The 21,556-nt window shown below is 44.5% G+C and overlaps 1 protein-coding gene across 1 annotated transcript in view; it reads right to left on the reverse strand.

Annotated features, from left to right (window-relative positions):
• Positions 1 to 21,556, reverse strand: part of Ptprj (protein tyrosine phosphatase receptor type J) — a 161,946-nt gene that overhangs the window by 38,388 nt on the left and 102,002 nt on the right. The window contains exons 2-5 of the mRNA XM_075961257.1: positions 7,443 to 7,467; positions 3,156 to 3,395; positions 1,519 to 1,755; positions 345 to 557 (exon numbers count right to left, since the gene is read on the reverse strand). Of these exons, the coding sequence (XP_075817372.1) occupies positions 345 to 557; positions 1,519 to 1,755; positions 3,156 to 3,395; positions 7,443 to 7,467 (715 nt within the window). The remainder of the gene's footprint in view (positions 1 to 344; positions 558 to 1,518; positions 1,756 to 3,155; positions 3,396 to 7,442; positions 7,468 to 21,556) is intronic.

Below are 21,556 nucleotides of genomic sequence, written 5' to 3' on the forward strand. Positions count from 1 at the left end.
TAGTGATGTGAAGGCCAGCAAGTGTCTCGACAGAAAGTTCAATATGAATCCCAAGGGCAGGCCCAAACAGAAGCTCTCTGGCTAATCCGCAGATACAGAGGTGAGGTGGCAGCCAGCATCTACACCCCTGCTCAATGCTTTACTAAGTTTCACAACAGATACGTCATGGCCACAGAGGTAAGTAGAAACTCAGTGCACGGGATCTATCCAAAATCTCTCTCAGAAAGATCCTGCTAATAACAGAACTAACTGCTAAGAGAAATAATCCAGAGAGAGAGAACTGCACAAGATAAAACTTTTTGTGGGAGGCTCAGGCTGAAGCCATTTCGCAAAATCCAACCTACTTGTTGTAAACACTTCTTTATTCCCAGGCTGTCCTTCTGTGCCGTCTGCTGCTTGAGAGTAAACGACGGCACTGTAGTTAGTATCCGGCGTTAGCCCAGTGAGTAAGACCTCTACGGAGGAACCCTGGACAGAAGAAGGGTCTACGGAGTCGAGAAAGTTCCTGTGGAGTTGGCACAGGTTGGCCACTGGGCTTCTCTTGCTACCATTGGTATCTGTTTCAAACACAGGAGGCAAAGACATTAAAAAGATATATCCCCCACCTTTCACCACCCTATTCCATAGAATGACACATCTAACAAGCCCACAGTTGGTACTCCATAAATATCTACTCTCTGCCTCCTCCTGAGAAAGATCCGGTTCCCTGAAAAGAACCAGATTAGTTCACTGTGTACTATTACACCAGAAACACCATGGATATTTTGTATCTTTCTTTGAACTCTGATATGTTGGTCCATTCTCCTCTCTTTGGGACATGGTTTTCCATCACTCCATAACTCTACCTTAGCTATCACAGGCCACGCCAGGACCACACCTGAGAGGGTGGCAGGGACAGCAGGGGATGAAATGGGAAAAGCTCATGACCATTTCTCCCTGAAAAGCAACCTGTCACATAGACCAAAGCAGGAGAAGACATGAGAGGGGCGCATCTTCTGAAGGCTTGATGACCTGTCAGGGCCATAAATTATCTTTCATTCCTAGCATTTAACATCTGATTTCTGACTCTAATCCCCAATTTGTATCTCTGTTTCCTTGGTGCAAAATGGAGACTGAGTCTCCGTCCCTCCTCATTTCACAGTTACCGAGGAGTCCACTAGGAACACTACAAACTCTACAAACAACTCCAAAGAAGCTACAAAGGACATCTGCTGTTTGCCTCAGTGAAGAGACGGCTTGGACCATCCTTAGGTTAGCACTGGGCATCTGTTCACCTGAGGAAAAATTTAAAAGGACTACCTACTTTCCTGAATTCCAAAATCCAAAAGTTTCCGGCACTACCACCATACTGAGCCCCGTGTTCACATGTAAAACATGAGCCCTCTTTCTTTTTCACAAATGTATGAGCTCAGACTACAGCCCTCCAGCGATTCTAAGACCCTACACAAAAACATGAACAGTAAGCTTTAAAATCCAGTAAGATACATTCAGAACCTGATGCACAATTCTGTAACACACCTTCTGTAACCAGTAAGTCATTCTGTGTCTCCTTTGATTCTGGGAAAGAACAGTTACTCTGGGCCCCCAGCGTCAGGCCTGAAAAATTGGTGGGTAAATGTGGAGTCAACTCTGGGGAGTTTCCAAAGCTTTCAAGAAGCATCCGGTAGGAGGCAGAGCCATTTGTGTTGCTCCAGGTGAGAAGGGCCTGCGTCACACCCATGAAGGCAACTCGGAGATCAGTCACCGGCAAAGGTTCTGTTCAAAAACACAAAGTTGGTATTAGTGGAAGAGGTATCTGCAATCATCTTTTCTTACATCGGTGCCACTTCAAAGTGACCCATATTTCATTTGTATCAATCTAAACGTCCCCACGACATCACAGGGGCAGGGGACAAACACTTTCTGAAAAGATGAGAAGGAACAAACCTTAAAATCAAAACTGCTTATGTTCTGTGTCACTGTTCAAGACTAACTCCAATAGGAACTTGAAATTCTTTAAAATACTCTCCCACACAGTGGCATTTAACTGTATTTATTTTAGACACTAAAAATAAAGCATATAAAAATAACTTTCTAAATCTAGATGTCTCAGTTCAAAATAATGTAAACAATATGATTTTATAATGCCCAGATATTCTAACCCAGGAGACATCCAATGCCAAGGAAATCTTCTAGAAGACTTGCCCAGGCCCTCGCATCATCTTATTTACTGGATGGGAACATGAATTAAACCATTTCACCATAAGAAACATACACCCCTTTCAATTTTTGTGACTGTTTTATTGCTTGATTAGTTGGTTTTACCATGTAGCCCAAGTTGGGCTCAAATGTGCAACAATCTTCTCACCACTGCCTCGTGAGCGCTAGAACTAGAAGCGTCCCACCACACCCAGCACTGCTCCCTTTACTTTGTGATAGAAGAACAAGGAGACCAGAGGGGCAGGACGACTCGCTCAAGAGCACACACAGCTGGTGTGCTCGGTGGAGAGACCAGAATGCAGAGAAGCAGATAAGGCAAAAGTGATGGTGTTCCAGAGAAGACCCCTGCCTGAGGTCTCAGGGAGCTGACTGCAAAGCACTCCTAAGGCAGCTTCCAGCTATGGCATGAGGTGACTGATCAACGTTTTATCTGAATTCTCACATTGGATATCTAGATGCAAAGATTTCTAAATTACGTCACTGTGGGCTGCTGGGTGTTGTAGCTAAATGGGACTACATGGAGGCCTCTGTGCCCACCGAGCACGTACCACATGGGTACTGAGGATCCAAATACCAATACCACTGAGCTACAACCCCTGTTCTCTGTCTTTATTATTAAAGAATTAAACACCAATAAACTAGAAAATTTAATGATTTTGGTGGCTGTCTGGATACCATGGTACTCTGACAGCTAGAATCAGGCTCTCCAGGTTCCAATTCAATTGCTTAATATCCAGTATTAAGGAACCTTAGAATAAAGTTAACTCCTCCATATCACAGTTTTTACCTTCAGCCTCAGGTTTTATGAGGACAAAATAATGTTTGTCACGCACAGCGTCTGATGCGATCTCTTCCACAGAACCCTGTCCTGAGGACTCTAACGTGGATAAAGACATTTTCCTTCCCTTCCCATATTACTGCTACTACAGCCACCAGCTATGTTCCTTGTCCCTTACCTGTTGTGACATTTTTGTCCATGGGGTCTCCGAAGGTCTGATTGGCTGTGAAAGTAGCTGGACTTAAGCCTGTGATGTTATATGACATTTGGTTTTTCTCAGTAGTAAACGTCAGATTCTTTTCCATCTTATTCTCTATTCTGTAAGTGTACTCTGAAACCGCTGAATCATTGTGCCTCCATGTTAATTCCACACTGGTTGGGCTAGAGACAGCTTCAGTGCTAAATACAGGGCTCGAAGCTATTTAAATATAGAAGAGAGAGAGATTAATTACATGTAATAAATATAAGAATAAAGCTTACCTTGTATGTCTACCTTTCAGAACTCAATTTCATTTCTCTTCATTTGCCTCTTTGACTTTCTTGAAATAAAATACATCCAAATACATGTGTACTCATGCATGAGAATACGTCCCTAAACCAAAGACAAAACAAATAGAAACTAGCCACGTTGGCTACGAGTTTAACATAGATTTGAATTTTGACATTAGCTGAGACAGAGAGATCTAAGATGCAAAAGAAGTCTGGGAAACTGCCTATTCTACCAACTTACTGAGTGACTTGGAGTGATCCCCTTAAAACTACTCCATCCTAACTGTGAAGGGTTAGTAAGCCATCATGACAAAACAGACAAGACATTAAAGCCCCTGGTCATATAATTTTATTCAAAGTCATCTCAACTCTTAGGCTATCAGTTTCATCCTTGGTACAATGCCAGGTATGCAAATCCCAAACCAATGGAAGCCACATGGTTACTCACAGTGACACCAGCAAGTGCATGTACCCTAGTTAAGTTCAAGATTGAGGAGTCATGCCCAGGAACAGCAAAACACAAAGTAAAGCCTTAATCTTAAGGTGCTGGGGAAACCACAGGTAACACCCCAGCATGAATGGGATGGTGTGCCTCACCTCGGGGCAGGTATAAAGTTATCCAGTTTATAGAAAGGACAGGAAAAGAAAGAAAAATGAAACACTTGAGGGATCATCTTGTGAGGCCCCTTCAGTCATGAGTTTCCTCTACAAAGTTCATGTCAGTACTGGGTGCTGCCATTTGCAAGCAGTGATAATGGGGATGAGAACAAACTGGCAACTCCAGCAGAGGAGGAAGTAAATCGGCAGCGCCTGTCAGCAATTCCCCGACACGCTATCTATCAGCCCAGAATGTGCACTTCCCACTTACTCAGCTCACCTGCAAGAGCACAGCAAAAAGACATGCTAAGAACCATTCTTAAATCCCTGGAATGAATCTCACTTGATCACAATGAATAGTCTTTAATGTGTTGTTGAAATGGGCTTCTAATCTTTTATGGAGGAATTAACAAAACCATTCATTAATATAAACCTCCCTCTTAGGACATGTTTTTGTCATATCCTGTGTGTTTTGAAATATAGTCTTCCTCTCAAATGTTTTAATTCCTTTTTTCTTACACTGTTGCTTATCTGAAAGTGTGTTGCTAATTTCCAAACATCTGTAAAGTTTCCCAAGTTCTTATTAACTTATTTCTAGTTTTCCTTGATTTTGAAAAATACTTGCAGAGCTCTCAGAATTATTAAACTTGTAAGATATATTTTGTAGCCTAGCATAGGTCTATCCCAGACAGTGCTCGATCTCCAGTGCAGAAAAATGTGTATTTGCAGTCGATGGAGAAAATACCTGGATATGTCTCTCAGGTCTCCTTGGTACACACTATAATTAGAACTCAGTCCTTCATCCTTACTTAAGCAGTGTGGGTAGTCAAGCTGGGGTTACACAACCATCACTCCCTCTGAGGTGGTTTAAAAGAAAATGTTCCCCAAAGGACGCAGCACTATTAGGAGGTGCAGCCTTGTTGGAGTAGGTGTGGTCTTGTGGCAGGAAGTGTGTCACCTTTAGGTCTTTTCCTCAAGCTCAACTCAGTGTGACAGTCAGTCAACTTTCTACTACTGCCTACTAGTCAAAATGTAGCCAGCGCCATGTCTTCCTGCATGCCACCATGCTCCCTGCCATGATGGTAATGGACTGAACTTCTGAAACTGTAAGCCAGCACCTCACGTAAATATTTACTTTGTAAGAGTTGCTGTGGTCATGGTGTCTTTTCACAACACCATAAATCCCAACTAAGATACCTTCAGAATGTGGTGAAAACATCTTCTCAGTTACTCACCCTGCTGCCTATCACAGTGACTCTACAGACGGGTCAGGTCTATAACCTTAATCCAGAAATCAATTCTGGACGCTGAGCCTAAATCCTGTATGTTATGGGCTAAATTGTGTCATCCCCAAAAACCATACATTAAAATATTAAACATCAGTACCTCCAAATATGTGTGTGCTTGCAAGACAGTGTGTATCAAGGAGCTATGTTCAAGAGAGGTCATAAGGTTGTGGCCTCTTGCAATAAAACAGATGCCCTCATATGTTACAAAATATTTGTGTACACTGTAAAGATATGTCTCTGCCTAAGATGCCTTCTGATAGGTTTAATAAAATGCTGAATGGTCAGCTGCTAGGCCGGAGAAAATAAGCAGGACTTCCAGGGAGGGAAGAGGGGGGAAGAGGAGGAGGGGGGGGGAGGAAGAGGAGAAAACTAGATGGGAGACTTCGCCAGCAGACTCAGTCAAATGTGCAACACTAAGAATAGGTAACCAAGCTATGTGGCAGAACATAGATTTAAAAAAAAAAAAAGGTTGATTAAGTTATAAGAGCTGGTTGGGAAAAAGCCAAAGCTAAGGCCAAGTTTTCATAATTAATAAGAAGTCTCCAGGTCATTATCTGTGGGCTGGTGATCCAAAGATAGTCCGACAAGAAAGCTTGCTACACTTTTAAGAAGAGCACATTAGTATACAGGCACAGGGGCTGGGGGAGTCCCGTGATGACACAGGAAGAAAACAGCCACCTGTGTGCAAAGAGAAGCTCCTCAATTATAAGAAAATAAACTATGGACAGTGACTGGCATAGCTCTTGGGTCGGATTCTGCAGACCAGCGAATCCAGCTCCCTACTAGCCCCCCTACTAGCTTATCTGATACCACCTGTGTGGTTCCCCGTTATTTGTAAAAACCTTTGCATATTACTGTTGCTAACGAAGATTTGCCTTATTAGAAGGGTTCAGTAGATTGGTCCCACTTTGCATAGCACAATGAGACCAAGCTAATCATATCTCAAGGAATCCTAGGCTCTAGGATGTTTTTTATCCAGTAAGAAGTGAAAAAAATGTTCCTGAATTTTAGAGACAAAAGCTACCAATTTTTTCCAAAAGAATATGCATTTTTAAAATACTAACTACTATTATTCTTCTACAGAAACAGTAAGGTCTTTTTAAAAATAATTTATTTACTTTAATTTCATGTGCATTCCTGTTTTGCCTGCATATATGTCTGTGCGAAGGTGTCAGATTCCTTGAAACTGAAATTACAGGCAGTTATGAGGTCCATGTGGGTGCTAGGAATTGAACCCAGGTCCTCTGGAAGAGCAGCCAGCTTTTTAACCATTGAGCCATCTCTCCAACCCCAACAGTAATGATCTGATCCCAGAATTGCTTTCAGATGGATGTATTTAGCTATAAAAACCATCATTACTAGATCGTCAGAAAAGCATATTTATCTTGTCTTCCTGTAGAGCAAGGAAAGAAAGCACCTAGCCATGGCTGGAGCTCGGTCCTCCACACCACCCTCGGACTCAGGGGGACGGGATTCTGTTCTGCTTTACTGTTCTAAGGATGGAGCCCTGAACTCCATACATGCTGAGAAAGTACCCAACCATGAGCTACAGCCCCATCCCCAGGCTGATACTAAAAACCAAAGGAGGCTGTCTCTGCTTCTGAAGAGATTTGAAAATTCCACAACACCATATTTTAAAGGCCAAACAGTAACACAAAAAAAAGTGCTTGCAGAATAACAGCACATGCAATAGGAAAATAACTGCTGCAGTTTTAATTCATTTCTCGCACCCCTGGGGATAGGCTGGAAAGAGGAAATCATAGAAAGCCCAGTGTTTTTATGAACTGGTGGTTGCACTGTGTCCCCCAGGCTTCTCTCAAACTCTCTAGCTCAAGAGACCTCTGGCCGAACAAAGTCTCCCAAGGAGTTGAAACTGCAGGAGTAATCCTCCACGTAGCTCAGAAAACACAGAATTTTTATAGCTGTGGTTGAAGAACTGACTCTCTTTTCACTTGCTGCTTCTACTTTCACTTGGCTTCTAAGGAAAAGCAGAAAGTAAGTGGGTTTTCACAGTTTTCTGTGAGCGTTATGACCACTAGGGGACAATAGCAAACAACACAAGAAAGAATGGGAAGGAGCGAGGTACTCACCCGCACCTGCACCTGTGCACAGGACCTGTAATGGAAGAGAAAAGGGAAGTCAGCAGATTCATTCAGCCATGGAAATGCAAATCAGAAACAGAGCAGCTGGGGATCTGTTAATGGGAGTGGGCTTTGAATTTGTGGAAGGATGGCGGCCACAGTCAGTGTGTCTGGAACTTAAAGACAGGGAGAGCTCAAGTCAATGACACAGGATTAACTATGGATGCCATGAGGCTGCTGACTTCTAGGGGCTCCAAAAGCCGGTTCTCCCTCCTGCCTCTGTGAGATGAACTGAAGCAGACACAAAAGCCAAACCAAGTTTGTCTGAGCCAGAACAAATGGAAATGGAGACCAAAGGCTCTTCCCACAGCCAAGTCCAGAGCCAGCAGACTGGTAAAGCCTGAAGTGGAAAGTCAGGGGGCTTGGATCGTTCACCTTCTTCAGTCTATCAGCTGACAGCAGTCTTTTTTTTTTAATCATCTGGTATGCTACTTTGAGAAGGAGTGAAATATGATTTAGTTGACAATGTCAATATTCCATTTGGGGTAGAGAAAGACCATGCCATAAATCATTTCCCCAACATATAATGTAATATGTAGTTGTATGTTTCGTTGTTTCTTAAATACATGCTTTTGGAAATTGGAATTTCCAAAGTATGGTGATTGTGAAAAAGAAAATAATAAAAAGAAGAGAAATGTCCTGCAACTTACAACCATCCTTAGAATTAAAGTCTACCTTACCTACCCAGCAAGCTCTCTACTCTTGGTGACATTCACATTCTTGAAACTAATTTCCCCCTTAGAAACTTTACATATTTATTCCCTCTTGCAAAAGGACAGTGCCAACAAAACTTTCTTTCTTCTTTTCTAGGTGCCTAAGATGTCACCCATTCAAAAGTCTCTTCAGTAACCACCCAGGAAAACTCAGCACCCTCCCCCTCCATTGCCACTGTCTCCTCCACATGAGCAGGAACACAGTTCATATCGCAGGCTCAAAAATGCCACAGGAAAGAACAAGCAAGCTGAGGAGGAGCAAAGGCATTCCCAAGGTCAGGCAATACGTCAATCAATGCCTCTGTGATGGGTCCCAGGAGAGGAAGGAAAATAAACAAGTTCACGGCTAGCACAAGAAAGCAAGCATATTTTGCCCAGTACTTAAAAACAATCTTTAACTACAAAACCTCCACACATTAGGAAGGTTGAGTCCCGGCACCTGCCCACGGTACATCTCTCCTTGGTATCTATATGCCTTTGTGCCTCCTGGAATTCATTCATCTTAGGACCACCCGAAATCCTAAAAGACCTGCATCCTGCCCTCCAACTGTTTGCTGGAAAGCAAGGGAAATAAGGTAAGTCTAAAAGTAACTTGAGACAGAGAGCACTACCACAACATGCCAGCATGAAGCACCTACAAGAGCCCAGCACTCCTCTGAAATGCTAGGGCTGCAGGGCTGAAGGGCTGCAGGGCTGCAGCCAACAGCCTTGTTATCCCAGAGAAAAGCAGAGAGGCAGCTGCGCCTTAGGGAGACAGACAAATGGTACACCTGACCTGGGTGCAATGTGGCAGGGGATGTCAAACAAGGATGTATGCAAAAGCAGGGTGTGGTATTTCTAGGTCTGGGTCTTGTGTACCTTAAGTCACTGGCACAGGTAAAATCACATGATGAAGAAAAGGGAACACAGCTGAGTCCCCGTGTGTTCAAGTCACAGAGCGCTGACTACCAGATATGTTCTAAACGGCTCTCCAACACTACTCAATGCTCCAAGCAACTCATTAGCAAGAAGGTGAGTGGCAGGGCCTGGATTTGAAGCCTGGTGCTCAATTACAGAGGACCTGTGTATAACCAGCAGCTCTGCCACCTAACGTGGAGAGAAATACACTAGGGATCAGTGAAGGTTTAAAAATTAATTATAAAAGATACTACATCAGCATGTTCCTTTCCAGTCTTAACAAAAATAATAATAAAAAGAAAGAACGGAAGGAAGGAAGGAGGGAGAGACAGACAGACAAGCAGAGGGAGCATGCTCTGTGCCTAGTGCTGAGGCAGGCAGGGCAGGGTTTCTGCTCTCCCTGTGCCACTACACCAACACTTACTCAGCTACCTGCTTTTGCACTGTCTGCTGAAGGAAAGTCACACTGGTTCACACAACAGAGTGAGGTAAACTGACGTTTGCCTTAACCTTCAACTGTGTAGTAAAAACCCTGACCGGCCCATTACTCCTCTCCAGGGATCAGCTCAGGTCAATGATGAGCACAGACAGGAGCCCAGTTCAGGCCAGTCACACCCCAGCCTCTTCCACACCAGCTAAGGAGACACCTGGCCAGGTGGGCACTTCACACATGCTTTTAAAATGCCAGCAACAGAAAGGTCATCCTTCCAGAAGGAAGTAAAAGCCGGGTTATGCCTGGTGCTGAGATAACAGAGACCAAAGTTACCTGCAGAAAAAAGTCCCCTCCCTCAGGTGTCCCCACATCAGTTTCCACCCCCACAGGGAAAGCAATAAGCATTCCTCAGGCCCCTTCAGAGTCCTCAGTCCACCCAGGTAGCATATAAGGTTCAGGTTACACAAGCCAAGATCACAGATACTAGCCCTGCCCCAGCACGGGGAGACAAAAGAGAACCTGAAAGGCCTGCTTCTTCCCTCTGGGCAGAAAGCAGACCCTGAGGTGTAAACAGATAAGGGGCTTGTCAAACTTCAAGCCGTGCTCCCTTCTCAATGGGAGCTCCCCCCCCCCAGCCCCCATCCCTTCCCTTCCCAGGGGCTCCAGATGCCGGGAGCCTTTGCAACAGGAAGCTGCTGGAGGTGTTGCAGAAGTACTATCTGCACAACCAAAAGTGCAAGCCATACAACAGAAAAATCACTGGTCCACAAAGAGGAATGGGGTACTGACCCCTGATACATGGCTGGATCTTAAAATGATGACAGAGGCCAGACACATGAGTCCACATAGTGTATGAGTTCACTTATATAAAATATCCACAGAAGCGGAACACAGGCAAGGGGTCACAGGGGCTACAAGTGAGCTCAACTTGGGGGTTGAGAACTGTGGGAATTCACAGACCGATCAGAGCTACCCAACAGGGTGAGCGCAGTGCACACAGCTGAAATGCGCTTCCAAATAGTCCTCTCAGTGTGGAAGTTCTTCTCATTTCTAAAAGATAGTATGCAGCAGGACTGGATAGTCTTGCTCAGCCACTCCCCACCTTACTCAAGGGAGGAGGGAGAGGGAGCTTCCTGGAGAAAAAAGAAAAGAAGGAGGAGAAGGAAGAGGAAAGGAAGGAACTGAATTCTTCCTGCTCTACAAACAATTCGCAGAGACTGCACTAGGAGCATGAACCTAAAACTTTCAAATTCTCCCCAAATCTGCATGAACGCACCACACACCAAAATAGACTCTCTTCCCCTCTCTCTCATGTGACTACCTAGTTGCCCTGTCTCCCAGGCCATGAACTTTGAAAGCCCTGAATGCATGTGTGTGTGCGTGTGTGTGTACAGGCACGCATGTGCACGCACAGACACACAATCACACCCTTCTTCCTGGATCACCTAAGGCTGTCTCCACACCCATGATGCTCATCTCCCCACTTCTCACAACCTGAGGTCCTGCAGAGCAGAGACAGCTGCATCCTAGGTCTGCAAGGCTCAAACCTTTCTTTAAAGCTCCCAAAACATCATCCATACAGATAAAACTAACAAGAGCCAGAACGGGTGATTATCTGCTGTGCTCTTTTTGTTTCTGCTCTGTAAGATTATGGCTGTGACTCTGTGCAGAACCCTCTATTCGGAACATAAAACAGACAAGTGCCTAAGGTGGGGGCCTTTTGTGAACACTAAAGGTGAATGGAACCTGACCCTACTCTCTCACTTACTTACCTCACTGACACCTTCCTTTCTTAACCTGTGTGTCAGGACCTTCATCAGTGTGAAAATAAAGAGACCTTCAAGGTCACCCTTCTTAAAATGCGCAGTATCAGCCAGAAGTCCAGCAGAGACAGGGAACATGCTCAGCCAGGGGAGTCTTGAAAGGCTGTGGATGTGGCAGTGGAAAAGCAACGAGCATCCTGCAGCGGCACAACTCCAGAGGAGACAAGCCGAGGGGACTGCCACCTCCATCTCTGGGCTATCCCAACAGGGAGGTGGAGGTCAAGGGCACCTTGAACACAGAGGTCATCTCCTCTTGGGGTATAGACAGGTGGGCATGGAGAAGGCAGAGCAGGCTCACCTGACTACCCTGCAGAGCCTGTCAGTCTGGTGGGTGAGAGCCAAGAGTGGTCAAGGTCAGTTCAAGCAGGGGATAGAAAGGGGGACTGACGCATCACAGCAGTTGGGAAGACTGAGGGAGACCATGTCTGTGTGTTCAAGGCCAGCCTGGTAACACAGTGAGACCCTGTCTTCTAAAACGGTCAGGCTTGACTTTCTCTGCTCTTTAGGCTACAGCTTGAGGGTCTCACAAAGTCATTCATTTCACCTATTATAAAATAATGGAAGGGCATCTTCAATAGACATCCCGTATCTGTGTTCTCTCAAGATTCAAATACAGCAAAGTTCCTTGATTCCAGTCCTAACACCCTTCCCCCTCACCAAACCCCAAAGCTGCCCTTTCAATTCAGCTGATGATCCCTGAGAACCTCTCAGTCCATTCCACTCAACACGGTGCCTCAAGCCTCGGCGTGGCTCTTATGGTGGTCCAGACCCACTAAGAGCTCTTTGGGGAAAGCCCCCAAAGAGAATGCCAGAGCAAGAGGGCAAGGTAGGGGGCCTAGGCGAGCAGGTAAACCTTGCTCAAGGACCTAGGGAATGTGGATGGCAAAAGGAGTCAGGAGAGGGACATAACTTGTAAAAGTGTGGCCTGAGACTGCACTGCTGTAAACTTGACTCTCACGGAGCTGCAGGTGTTACATCGATCATCTAATTTAAACCTTCCAGAGACCATAAGCTACGTGTACCCCCATCTTACAGATGTTGACACCACACCTTGGAAAAGTTAAGCTCCAGTCCCAATAACTATACAACTTAAAATTTAAGATTTAAGGTCTGCCTGACCCTGAATCCCTTGGCCTTAAGTCCAGGAAGCACTGAGCAGCCTGCCTCATCTACTGGCAGGTCTCAACAGTCCAGGAACCCAAGGTCACCATTGCCTGGCCTTGCTAAGCCTGGCTTGCCTGAGGGATAGACGGGTTGTTTCAGCTGGTTGGAACTGACTGAATGAAGCAGCTTTTGCAAAAGAAGCTGAAACACAGAGCAGCCTGAATTTTAGCAAGTGACAAGGCTGCAGGTTTTCTAGCCTACATGGTCAGCATTCCAGGGTGAATAATGAGGACTGAACTAATTACACAAGGTAACAATAGACTCCTTATCCTTCTAAAACCAAGCCCACAAACCACAGTACAATAGTTATTTTTACTTACTGGCATAATTAACCAAAATGTGAACACTTCAAGAAATGTTTAAAATCAAACAACATTTTATAGGGTTTGGAGCAAACTAAATCCAATTCTGAACGGCCACCATTTTTCGTAGATATAGTTTATCTCCTTGTGAAATATTACCCAGCAGCTCCCTGAAATACAGGCCACAGAAAGGAAAATCATTGACTTATGAAAAGGGCACACTGGCAGGACCTCCTGCCAGGCACAGACAAAAGGCACCATGGCTGAAAATGCCCCAGAGGGCGGTGTTACTTGGAGGACCCATCTCAATACCTAGCATTAAATTCCACCTTGGAGCCCCAAAACGGCCTGAACAGACAGCAGACAACACGGCAAATGATCAATCACAGCAAGATGAGCACAGGCTGCCTTACTCTACCTCATTTGCAAATAAATGACTCTTAATTTGATCCTGCCATTGTCTTTAAGAGTCAGCAACACCCATAGATCCACACCCTGAAGATTCAAGGTGAACCTTCAGGGGTTCAGTGGATGGGATGGGCACAACCCAGCTGAAAAGTCCAGCAGCCTTAGCTCTGCTCTGGAGGCAGTGGAAGGCATGATGACCTCCTCCATAGGCAGAGGAAGGCAGTCAGAAGATCTACCTGAGTGAGGCAGAGTGGGGTGTGGCTTTGGAAATCCTGGGCCAGAAGTCTCTATAAGTATTCTTAGCAGAGCTGAGGATTTTACCCCCAAGAAAGAACCTTATGAAACATGTAAGAACAATTCTACATTTCCTGTCTATATGTATGATCATATAAGTATCTGCATACCCGATGAAAACAGCAACCTCAAGTGACTTTTCTACTTCTAGAGTAAGTATGTGCAACCAGGTGAGGCCACTGATGATCTCCACTGTATTCACATTTCACATATCAACACCCAGGATGCAGAGGCAGGAGGATGGCCAGTTCTGGGACAGCCAAGGGATGTGCACAGCCTGTTTTACAGGACAGGACAGTTTTAATTTAAAATTTAATGCAACAGAGACTTGAGCAAATGTTTTCATTACAATCTCAAACACTCTCAAATTTGGAAAGCATGGTCTGAGGAATTCTTTTTTAATGAAACACACACATTTATGGAACCTTTAAATGGACTACAGGGAACATAAGATGGAACCTGGTGGTTTGCCTCTCCGTGAACTTTATGAAGGTAGAGAGTAGATCCCATATACTTTAGCAGCCCCACCAGACTACATGGCATTTGTAGGGCCCACAGGTCTACCCCCTCCTCTCCTCTCGGGGTTCATCTTGAAGACAGTTTCTGGCCAGACATCTTGTGGCAATTTCTGGCTAAACATCCTATTTGTTCCTGTGCTCCCTCTGCCCCCCTGGTGGTTAGCTATAGGTGTAATGGTCTGTCCTGTCTCTTTAAGAAACAAGCCACACACACTCCCTCCCCCATCCACTGAGGCAGGCATATCTTCCTTCCTCCTTACAGCCTGAGTCTCTTCCTTTTCCTTTTCGAAGAGGCAGCTTCCAACTCCCTCTCTGTCGCTCTCTTTCTCTCTGTCTCTCGGCTCTTCTCTCCTTCTCCTTTCCCCTCCATAATCCACTAAATAAATATCCAACCTCACTCTGCAGGATGTGCCTATCCATCTGTCTCTCACCCACCACCGGGGACCAGCCGCCTTCGGAGACCTGTAGCGTGGTCTCGTGTGCTGCCTGGGACTGGCTGCTTGGGGACCTGCTTCTTGGTCTCATGGCCTGCTGCAACCACTAGGGGATCCTGCAGCATTTTAATTAATCCATTACAATAGGGCCATTGTTTTATGCTTGGTAATTTCCCACCTGCCTGGGGGTAATTCCATTGTGCAGCAGTTAGGTATATAAGGGTTTTCCTTAACTTGAATAAACGGTAGTGCACAATACAGTAGCACAAATTGTACCGTAAAGAGTAACGCAGGCATTACAGTTGGAGATCCATCAGCGAGACCAGGAAGTAGAATAGCCCTGAGAGATGGCCCTCGGAATGCTCGTTAGCAGGTAAGAAACTGATGGTGAGGGTGAACTGAAAATGGGTGCTAGTAATACAGTATTGACAGGCCAATTGATAGTTCCTTTAGAAAAGCAAGGCACCAGTATTAAAACTAAGACAGCACAAGAGTTCCTTAAGACAGTTTTCTTTTGTGTAAGGTAGTTTATTGCCTATTTTTTTTCTTTTTTTGGATTTTCGAGACAGGGTTTCTCCGTAGCTTTTTGGTTCCTGTCCCGGAACTAGCTCTTGTAGACCAGGCTGGCCTCGAACTCACAGAGATCCGCCTGCCTCTGCCTCCCGAGTGCTGGGATTAAAGGCATGCACCGCCACTGCCCGGCTATTGCCTAATTTTTTGAGAGAGTATAGTCCCTGGTTTCTACAAGCAGGGGGCTTTAATATTCCTGACTGGGAGCATTTAAAAAAAAAGTACTAAAGGGATATAGAAGAGAAAGACTGTACTGCTAAAGAAAGAAGTTAGAAAAAGAAGAAAGGAAGGAAGCAAACAGAGATGTCTCCATGAGACCTCCATGGCAGAATCCATTCCATGCCGCTTCAAATCCTTTTGCTGCTGCTTCCGCCCCTATAGATTAGAGGCAGAAATCCGAGAGATCCAAGTTAGACTAAATAATCTAAGTAGAGAAAGGCAAATTTAACCTGTTGTGGAAATTATTGATCTGCAAGGACAGAGGATCAGGCAGCATAACCCTCTGGCCTTTAAGGACAGTAAACAACTAAAAGAAGCAGTTATGGCCTATGGAACTCATGCCCTGTGAGTTCCATACTCATTCAATGTGGCTTTAATGGAATCCTTTGTGGAACTCAACCTTGCGCCCAGTAGTTGGATGCAGCTTTGCAGAGCTTATCTTTCAGGTGGAGATTGTTATGGAGAGGTGACCACACTGCATAACCTTGATGTGTTAACTGATGCAGAGCAGTATGCAGGCTTAGCAGCACAGATCACTTTTGACCCAGCTGTTTATGCTCAGATAGCAGCTGTGGAAATGTGAAAAGTTCTACCTAATAAAGGAGCAGGGGAACAACTGTCTAAGATCCTTCAAGGACCCTCCAGAACCTTACCCTGTTACAGCTAGGAGGTCACATTTTTGGGGATGTGGACACAACTATGCCTGTCATAAAGCATTGGACTATGAAAATGCTAACAAATACTGTCGGGAAGCTACACGCCCCCATAGGAATAAGAGTTTAAATGACTATGTCCGGTTCTGCAGGGACATTGATGGCACTCACATGATGGGACCGGTAACTGTTTCTGCCCTTAGGGGGAGACAAGGTGAAGCTACATCAAGGACTTGTTTTCAATGGGACATTTCAAAAGGAATTGCCCTGCAGGTAAAGGGAAGGTCAGTCAGCCTAGGGAGGATCCAGGTGTTTGTCCACCCTAGCTCAACCAGTGCTTTTTCCCTACTAAACAAGAAAGAGGTGACAAGGGGTTTGGCTCCACAGTATTCCCTGGAGCTTTTTGGGGTTTCTAGTTTAGAGAACCTCCCCACACTTAAATTAACAATCAATGGGAAAAGGTTCCAAGGCCTTCCAGATACAGGGGCTGATTCTTCTGTGACTGCTAAAAAACACTGGCCTACAGCCTGGTCTCTACAGCCAGCCTCTATGACTCTACAGGGGATAGGAATGGCCAGTTCTCCAGAGTGCAGTACCCAATATTTAGATTGGAAGGATGAAGAAGGCAATAAGGGCATTTTTAAACCATTTGTCCTGAAACACCTTCCTCTTAATTTGTTGGGGAGAGATGTTTTACAAACTATGGGAGCAATCCTGACCACTGAACCTGTGCAGTGCATGTTAACAGACCAGGGCTTTGTCCCTGGGCAGGGGTTGGGCAAAGATCTGCAGGGAGACCTACAAATTTTAGAGGACGAGAAAATAATACAACAGTCACCTGGACAGCATGCAGGGTTGGGAAATTGTCTTAGGGGCCATTGCAGAACAGCTAGAACGCATTCCCATAAAATGAAAAACCTGTATGGTTAGAGCAATGGTCCCTAAGTAAGGAAAAATTACAGGCTGCTCATACCCTGGTCCAGGAACAGCTTCTCCCTGGAATACTTGTATCTTTGTTATTAAAAAAAAAAAAAAAAGTCTAGTAAATGGAGGCTGCTGCAAGATCTTAGAGCAGTAGGTGATTGTATGGAAATAGTGGGCGCTACTCAACCTGGGTTGCCTCAGCCTGTGGGTATTCCTGCAGGATACCATCTTTTAGTTATTGACCTTAAGGATTGTTTTTTTCACCATTCCATTGCATCCAAAAGACTCTGTCTGATAAATTTGCTTTCAGTGTATCATCTATAAATTTCAAGGAACCATATAGACCAAAAAGACTCTGATAAATTTGTTTTCAGTGTATCGTCTATAAATTTCAAGGAACCATATAGACACTACTATGGGTAACATTACCCCAGGGCATGGCCAATAGTCCTTCCATCTGCCAAATGTTTGTGGCCCAGGTTATTGCCCCCATAAGGTATAAGTGTTTTCAACTGTTTATCATTCATTATATGGATGATATCCTATTAGCTGGACAGGACCCAGATATAGTTCTTGAGGCATTGGCTGACTTTCAGGAATGCCGAGCACATACTGGGTTGATGACTGCCTCCGAAAAGGTACAACAACAGTTTCCATATCAATACTTGGGGCATCAGCTGTTGCAGACAGGAGTAAAACCACAGAAAGTTAATCTTCGCTTAGATAAACTACAAACTTTGAACGGTTTTCAAAAATTGCTTGGAGACCTCAATTGGGTCCGGCCCAGTCTGGGAATTCCTACTGGAGTCTTAATACCAATTTTTGACATTCTGCAGGGGAATCCAGATCCAACCTCCTTCCGTAAGTTGACACCTAGGGCAAGGCAATGTATTACTTTAATTGAGGAACCGCTTGCCTCTGCTCATATTCATTATACTGACTATAGCCAGCCTCTGCTGTTGATAATTCTTCCCTCTCAGCACAGAACTACTGCAGTTTTTTGGCAGCAAGGACCCATCTATGGGTACATAAACGTGTCATCTGCAAAAATTGTTATCTTATATCTATTTGCTATGCTGCATGTTATTCAGAAAGGATATCAACTTAGTGTGCAAACCTCTGGAATGTTACCTGATAAGATTATTACACCATATACCCAGGCAGAAATAACATGGCTGCAAAATTTTGCTGAAGACTGGGCCTTGTTTTTATGCATTAATCCCTACAGGTTTGATAATCATTATCCTTCTGATAAGTTGGTCACCTTTTTCAAATATCATCCGGTAGACTTCCCTAAAGTTATTTCTTTACAACCTCTGGCAGAGGCTCAGAATGTGTTTACTGATGGTTCTTCCACTGGGAGAGCTGTGGTGGCCTCCTCTCCTGATTTTGATATTCAGCCTGTTGATGCTAACTCTGCTCAGGTAACTGAATTGATTGTTGTACAAATGGTCCTAGAGAAATAACCTGATATTCCATTTAACCTTTTTACTGACAGTCAATATGTAAGCAAAATTCTTGCACCTTTGGAAACTGCAGCTTATATCTATATCTCGAGTCCAGATGCAGTTATTGGCTATTCAAACTTTGCTTTGTGCCCGATCTGTTCCCATTTATGTAGGGCATTTATAGGCTCATACTGACCTTCCTGGTCCTTTGAGTGAGGGGAATGCATTGGCTGATCAGCTTACTCGCCAAATTTGTGCAGTTAGTCAAGAATCTTATAAAGCTGAAGAAAAGGCTTATAATTGTTTTTATCTCAATGCTGGGTCTTTAAGATTTCATTTTAAGATATCAAGAGCAAGCCACTGATACTGTTAAAAAAATGTTCTCTGTGTACAGAACTTTTAACTGTTCCCCATTTGGGAGTTAATCCTCATGGGCTTGCCCCTAATTCATTTATAGCAAATGGATGTTACCCATGTTCCTTCTTTGGGGCATAAGCAATATGTTCACATAACCTTGAATACATATTCTCATCTTATTTTTGCCTCAGCCCATACAGGAGAAAAATTACAGGATGTTAGAAGTCACTGTTTCCAGGCTTTTGCCTACATGGGAGTTCCAAAAACTGTAAAAACTGACAAAGGGCCAGCCAACACCAGCATTGGCTTTGCTAAATTTTGCTCTGAGTTCTCTATTTCTCATAAAATAGAAATACCTTATAATCCTCAATAATAAGCCATAATGGAGCATGCACATCGTACGCTCAAAGTTTATTTGCATAAAACAAAAAAGGGGGAATATGGTTCCACCCCCAGAGACCATTTATCTTTTATTTTATACATTTTAAATTTTTTGACTGTTAATGTTCAATCTCATACTGCTGCTGACCAGCATTGGCAGTCAGTTTCTTCTGGGATGCCTCATGTCAAATGAAAGATGGCACTTGGTGTGGTCCAGATCCCGTGCTGGTATGGGGGAGAGGGGCTGTTTGTGTTTTCCCACAGGATGCTGACAGTCCAGTATGGGTACCTGAGTTCCTGGTGCGTGCTGTGGATTTTCCTGTCCAGAAGCCTGAGGACAGGACAGAGCCCAGAAGTCAGAGGGACACTGGTGAAGAATCCATCCTCTGTCTCTGATGCTGGTGGGATTGGATAGCCCTGTGTGGCCTATTTCCCTTCTACCAATTTCAGCACAGGTAAACCCGTTATACCTTTGGATACCACCCAAAATATTATCACAGGAATTTGGAAAATTCCTCAGTTGTAGAAACTTCTGATAGCAGAATTTGCCCAGCTCCAGTCAGTCGCTGCTAGCCTGGGCCTTTGAGTTATGATTGGAGTCTTTCCATACTTTGGGTTGGGTGCATTACCACCTCCCCCTGGACTATTAATTCCCATCCAGCAAAAAATTGTACTTTATCATCCTGCTAATATTTCTGGAGTTTTAAAATGTTCTGAGAAGATTTGTCAACTAAAGAGTTGCTGGGGTCCTGAGGAGCTGGCTGTGGTGTCCGGGTGCCGAAGATTGTTCCTCTACCTATCAACACATCCCATGATGATCAACTCATCCTGCATCAAACAAGAAGAGATTTTGGAGTTACAACAGCCATTATGGTGCCATTGTTATGGCTGCCACAGCGGCTATGGCTGCTGGATTTACCATTAGACAGTTAGTTGCTTCTGCTAGCACAATACCTTATAGGGCAGGTTGCAAATGCCTTGGCCACTCAAAATGAGCTAAATTCACTGATGAATATTGCAGTTAAATTTGCAATTGGTTTTGGTTAAAGACCACCGCTAGGTTAAACCTTAACAGATACAGTGAAAATGCTTACTGCTGTTATTTATGGACCCTGGAGTACACAATTTACAAATTGGCTCTTGAGATTATTCTAGTTAACTATACCAGGGTTCCTCCCACCAGCGCTGAGACCTTACTTAAAGGGCTCCAATTTGCAGGCAGACTTATTAAGGATTGAGCAGGCACAGCCTCCTTAAGGAGTGTTTATGTGTGCTGGGGCATCATCTTCATGTTTTCATGGTGCCAGAGTCAGAGGCAAGCTCAGGTTAATATCACCATTAGACAAGTTCTCTTAGCTATTGCCCCCGAGGATCTTTCAGCACGAATCTGGCTGAACTTGGTGATGGGTGACTAGTGAGCCAATGATGGGAAAGGTTTTTAGGGGGCTGCCCCAACCTAAAACAGAAAATGTATTTTACCTGGATGCTTTCCCATGACAGGTAAGGGGTGTTGCCTGACATTCAATGCCACCCAAAACAGGCCTAGTCATGTAATTTATATAAAAGGGGGACCTGGAGGGCCCAGGGGTCTGCCCCTCTTCCCGGGTTCATCTTGAGGACAGTTTCTGGCCAGACATCTTATTGCAATTTCTGGCTAAACATCCTGTTTGTTCCTGTGCTCCCTCTGCCCGCCTGGTGGTTAGCTATAGGGCCATTGTTTACTCCACTTGGGCTTGGTAATTTCCCACCTGCCTGGGGGAAATTCCATTGTGCAGCAGCTAGGCATATAAGGTTTTTCCTAAACTTAAATAAACGGCATTACGCATCCTCTCCACGCGAATGGCCCGTGTCTCTTGTGTGTTCTTTTAATCTCCAGGCTCTTGCCCGGCTCATGAACTGTGCCATAGAGAGTAATGCAGGCGTTACAGGCATTGAGACTGACCACAGATCCCCAGACCACTTGGAAGGGCTCAGTTTCCATCTGCAGACAGGCTAAGATCCCAGCTCTTTCTCCCTTTATCCATTTATCATAAGATAAATCGCGGTGCTAAATCAAGGCTTCATTGTTGAATCTAGTAGTATCTTTTGTTTGATGATAATGTTTTGTTCATTTGTTTGTAAGACACTGTGCAGAATTTGTAGCCCAGGATGACCCCGAATCTGTGATGCTCGCCCTCAGCTCTGATGTGCTGGGGTTATCAGCATGTACCAGCATGCCCACTTTTCTAGGATATTTCTTAAAATCTTTAAGAACAGGGAGAATTGACATTGTTCTTTTTTTAATTATGGTGATCAGCATCTAAAAAATAAGAATACTTTCTCATCTGGCCACATACAAGCCATTAATTAGATCTGGGTGACCCTCTCTGTGGGGGTAAAGGCTAAGCAAAAATGGCCACTGGCAGTACTGTCATCCCAATGCTGAGGAAGAGCAGCAGTTGCCAAGCAACATGGCACTCACACAGCTGGTTTTCTCTATTACGTGTGAGCATGCAAAGACTGGGAGAGGCTCTATGACTTTTCAT

This window comes from Microtus pennsylvanicus, chromosome 2, assembly GCF_037038515.1.
Source record: "Microtus pennsylvanicus isolate mMicPen1 chromosome 2, mMicPen1.hap1, whole genome shotgun sequence".
Lineage (NCBI taxonomy): Eukaryota > Metazoa > Chordata > Mammalia > Rodentia > Cricetidae > Microtus > Microtus pennsylvanicus.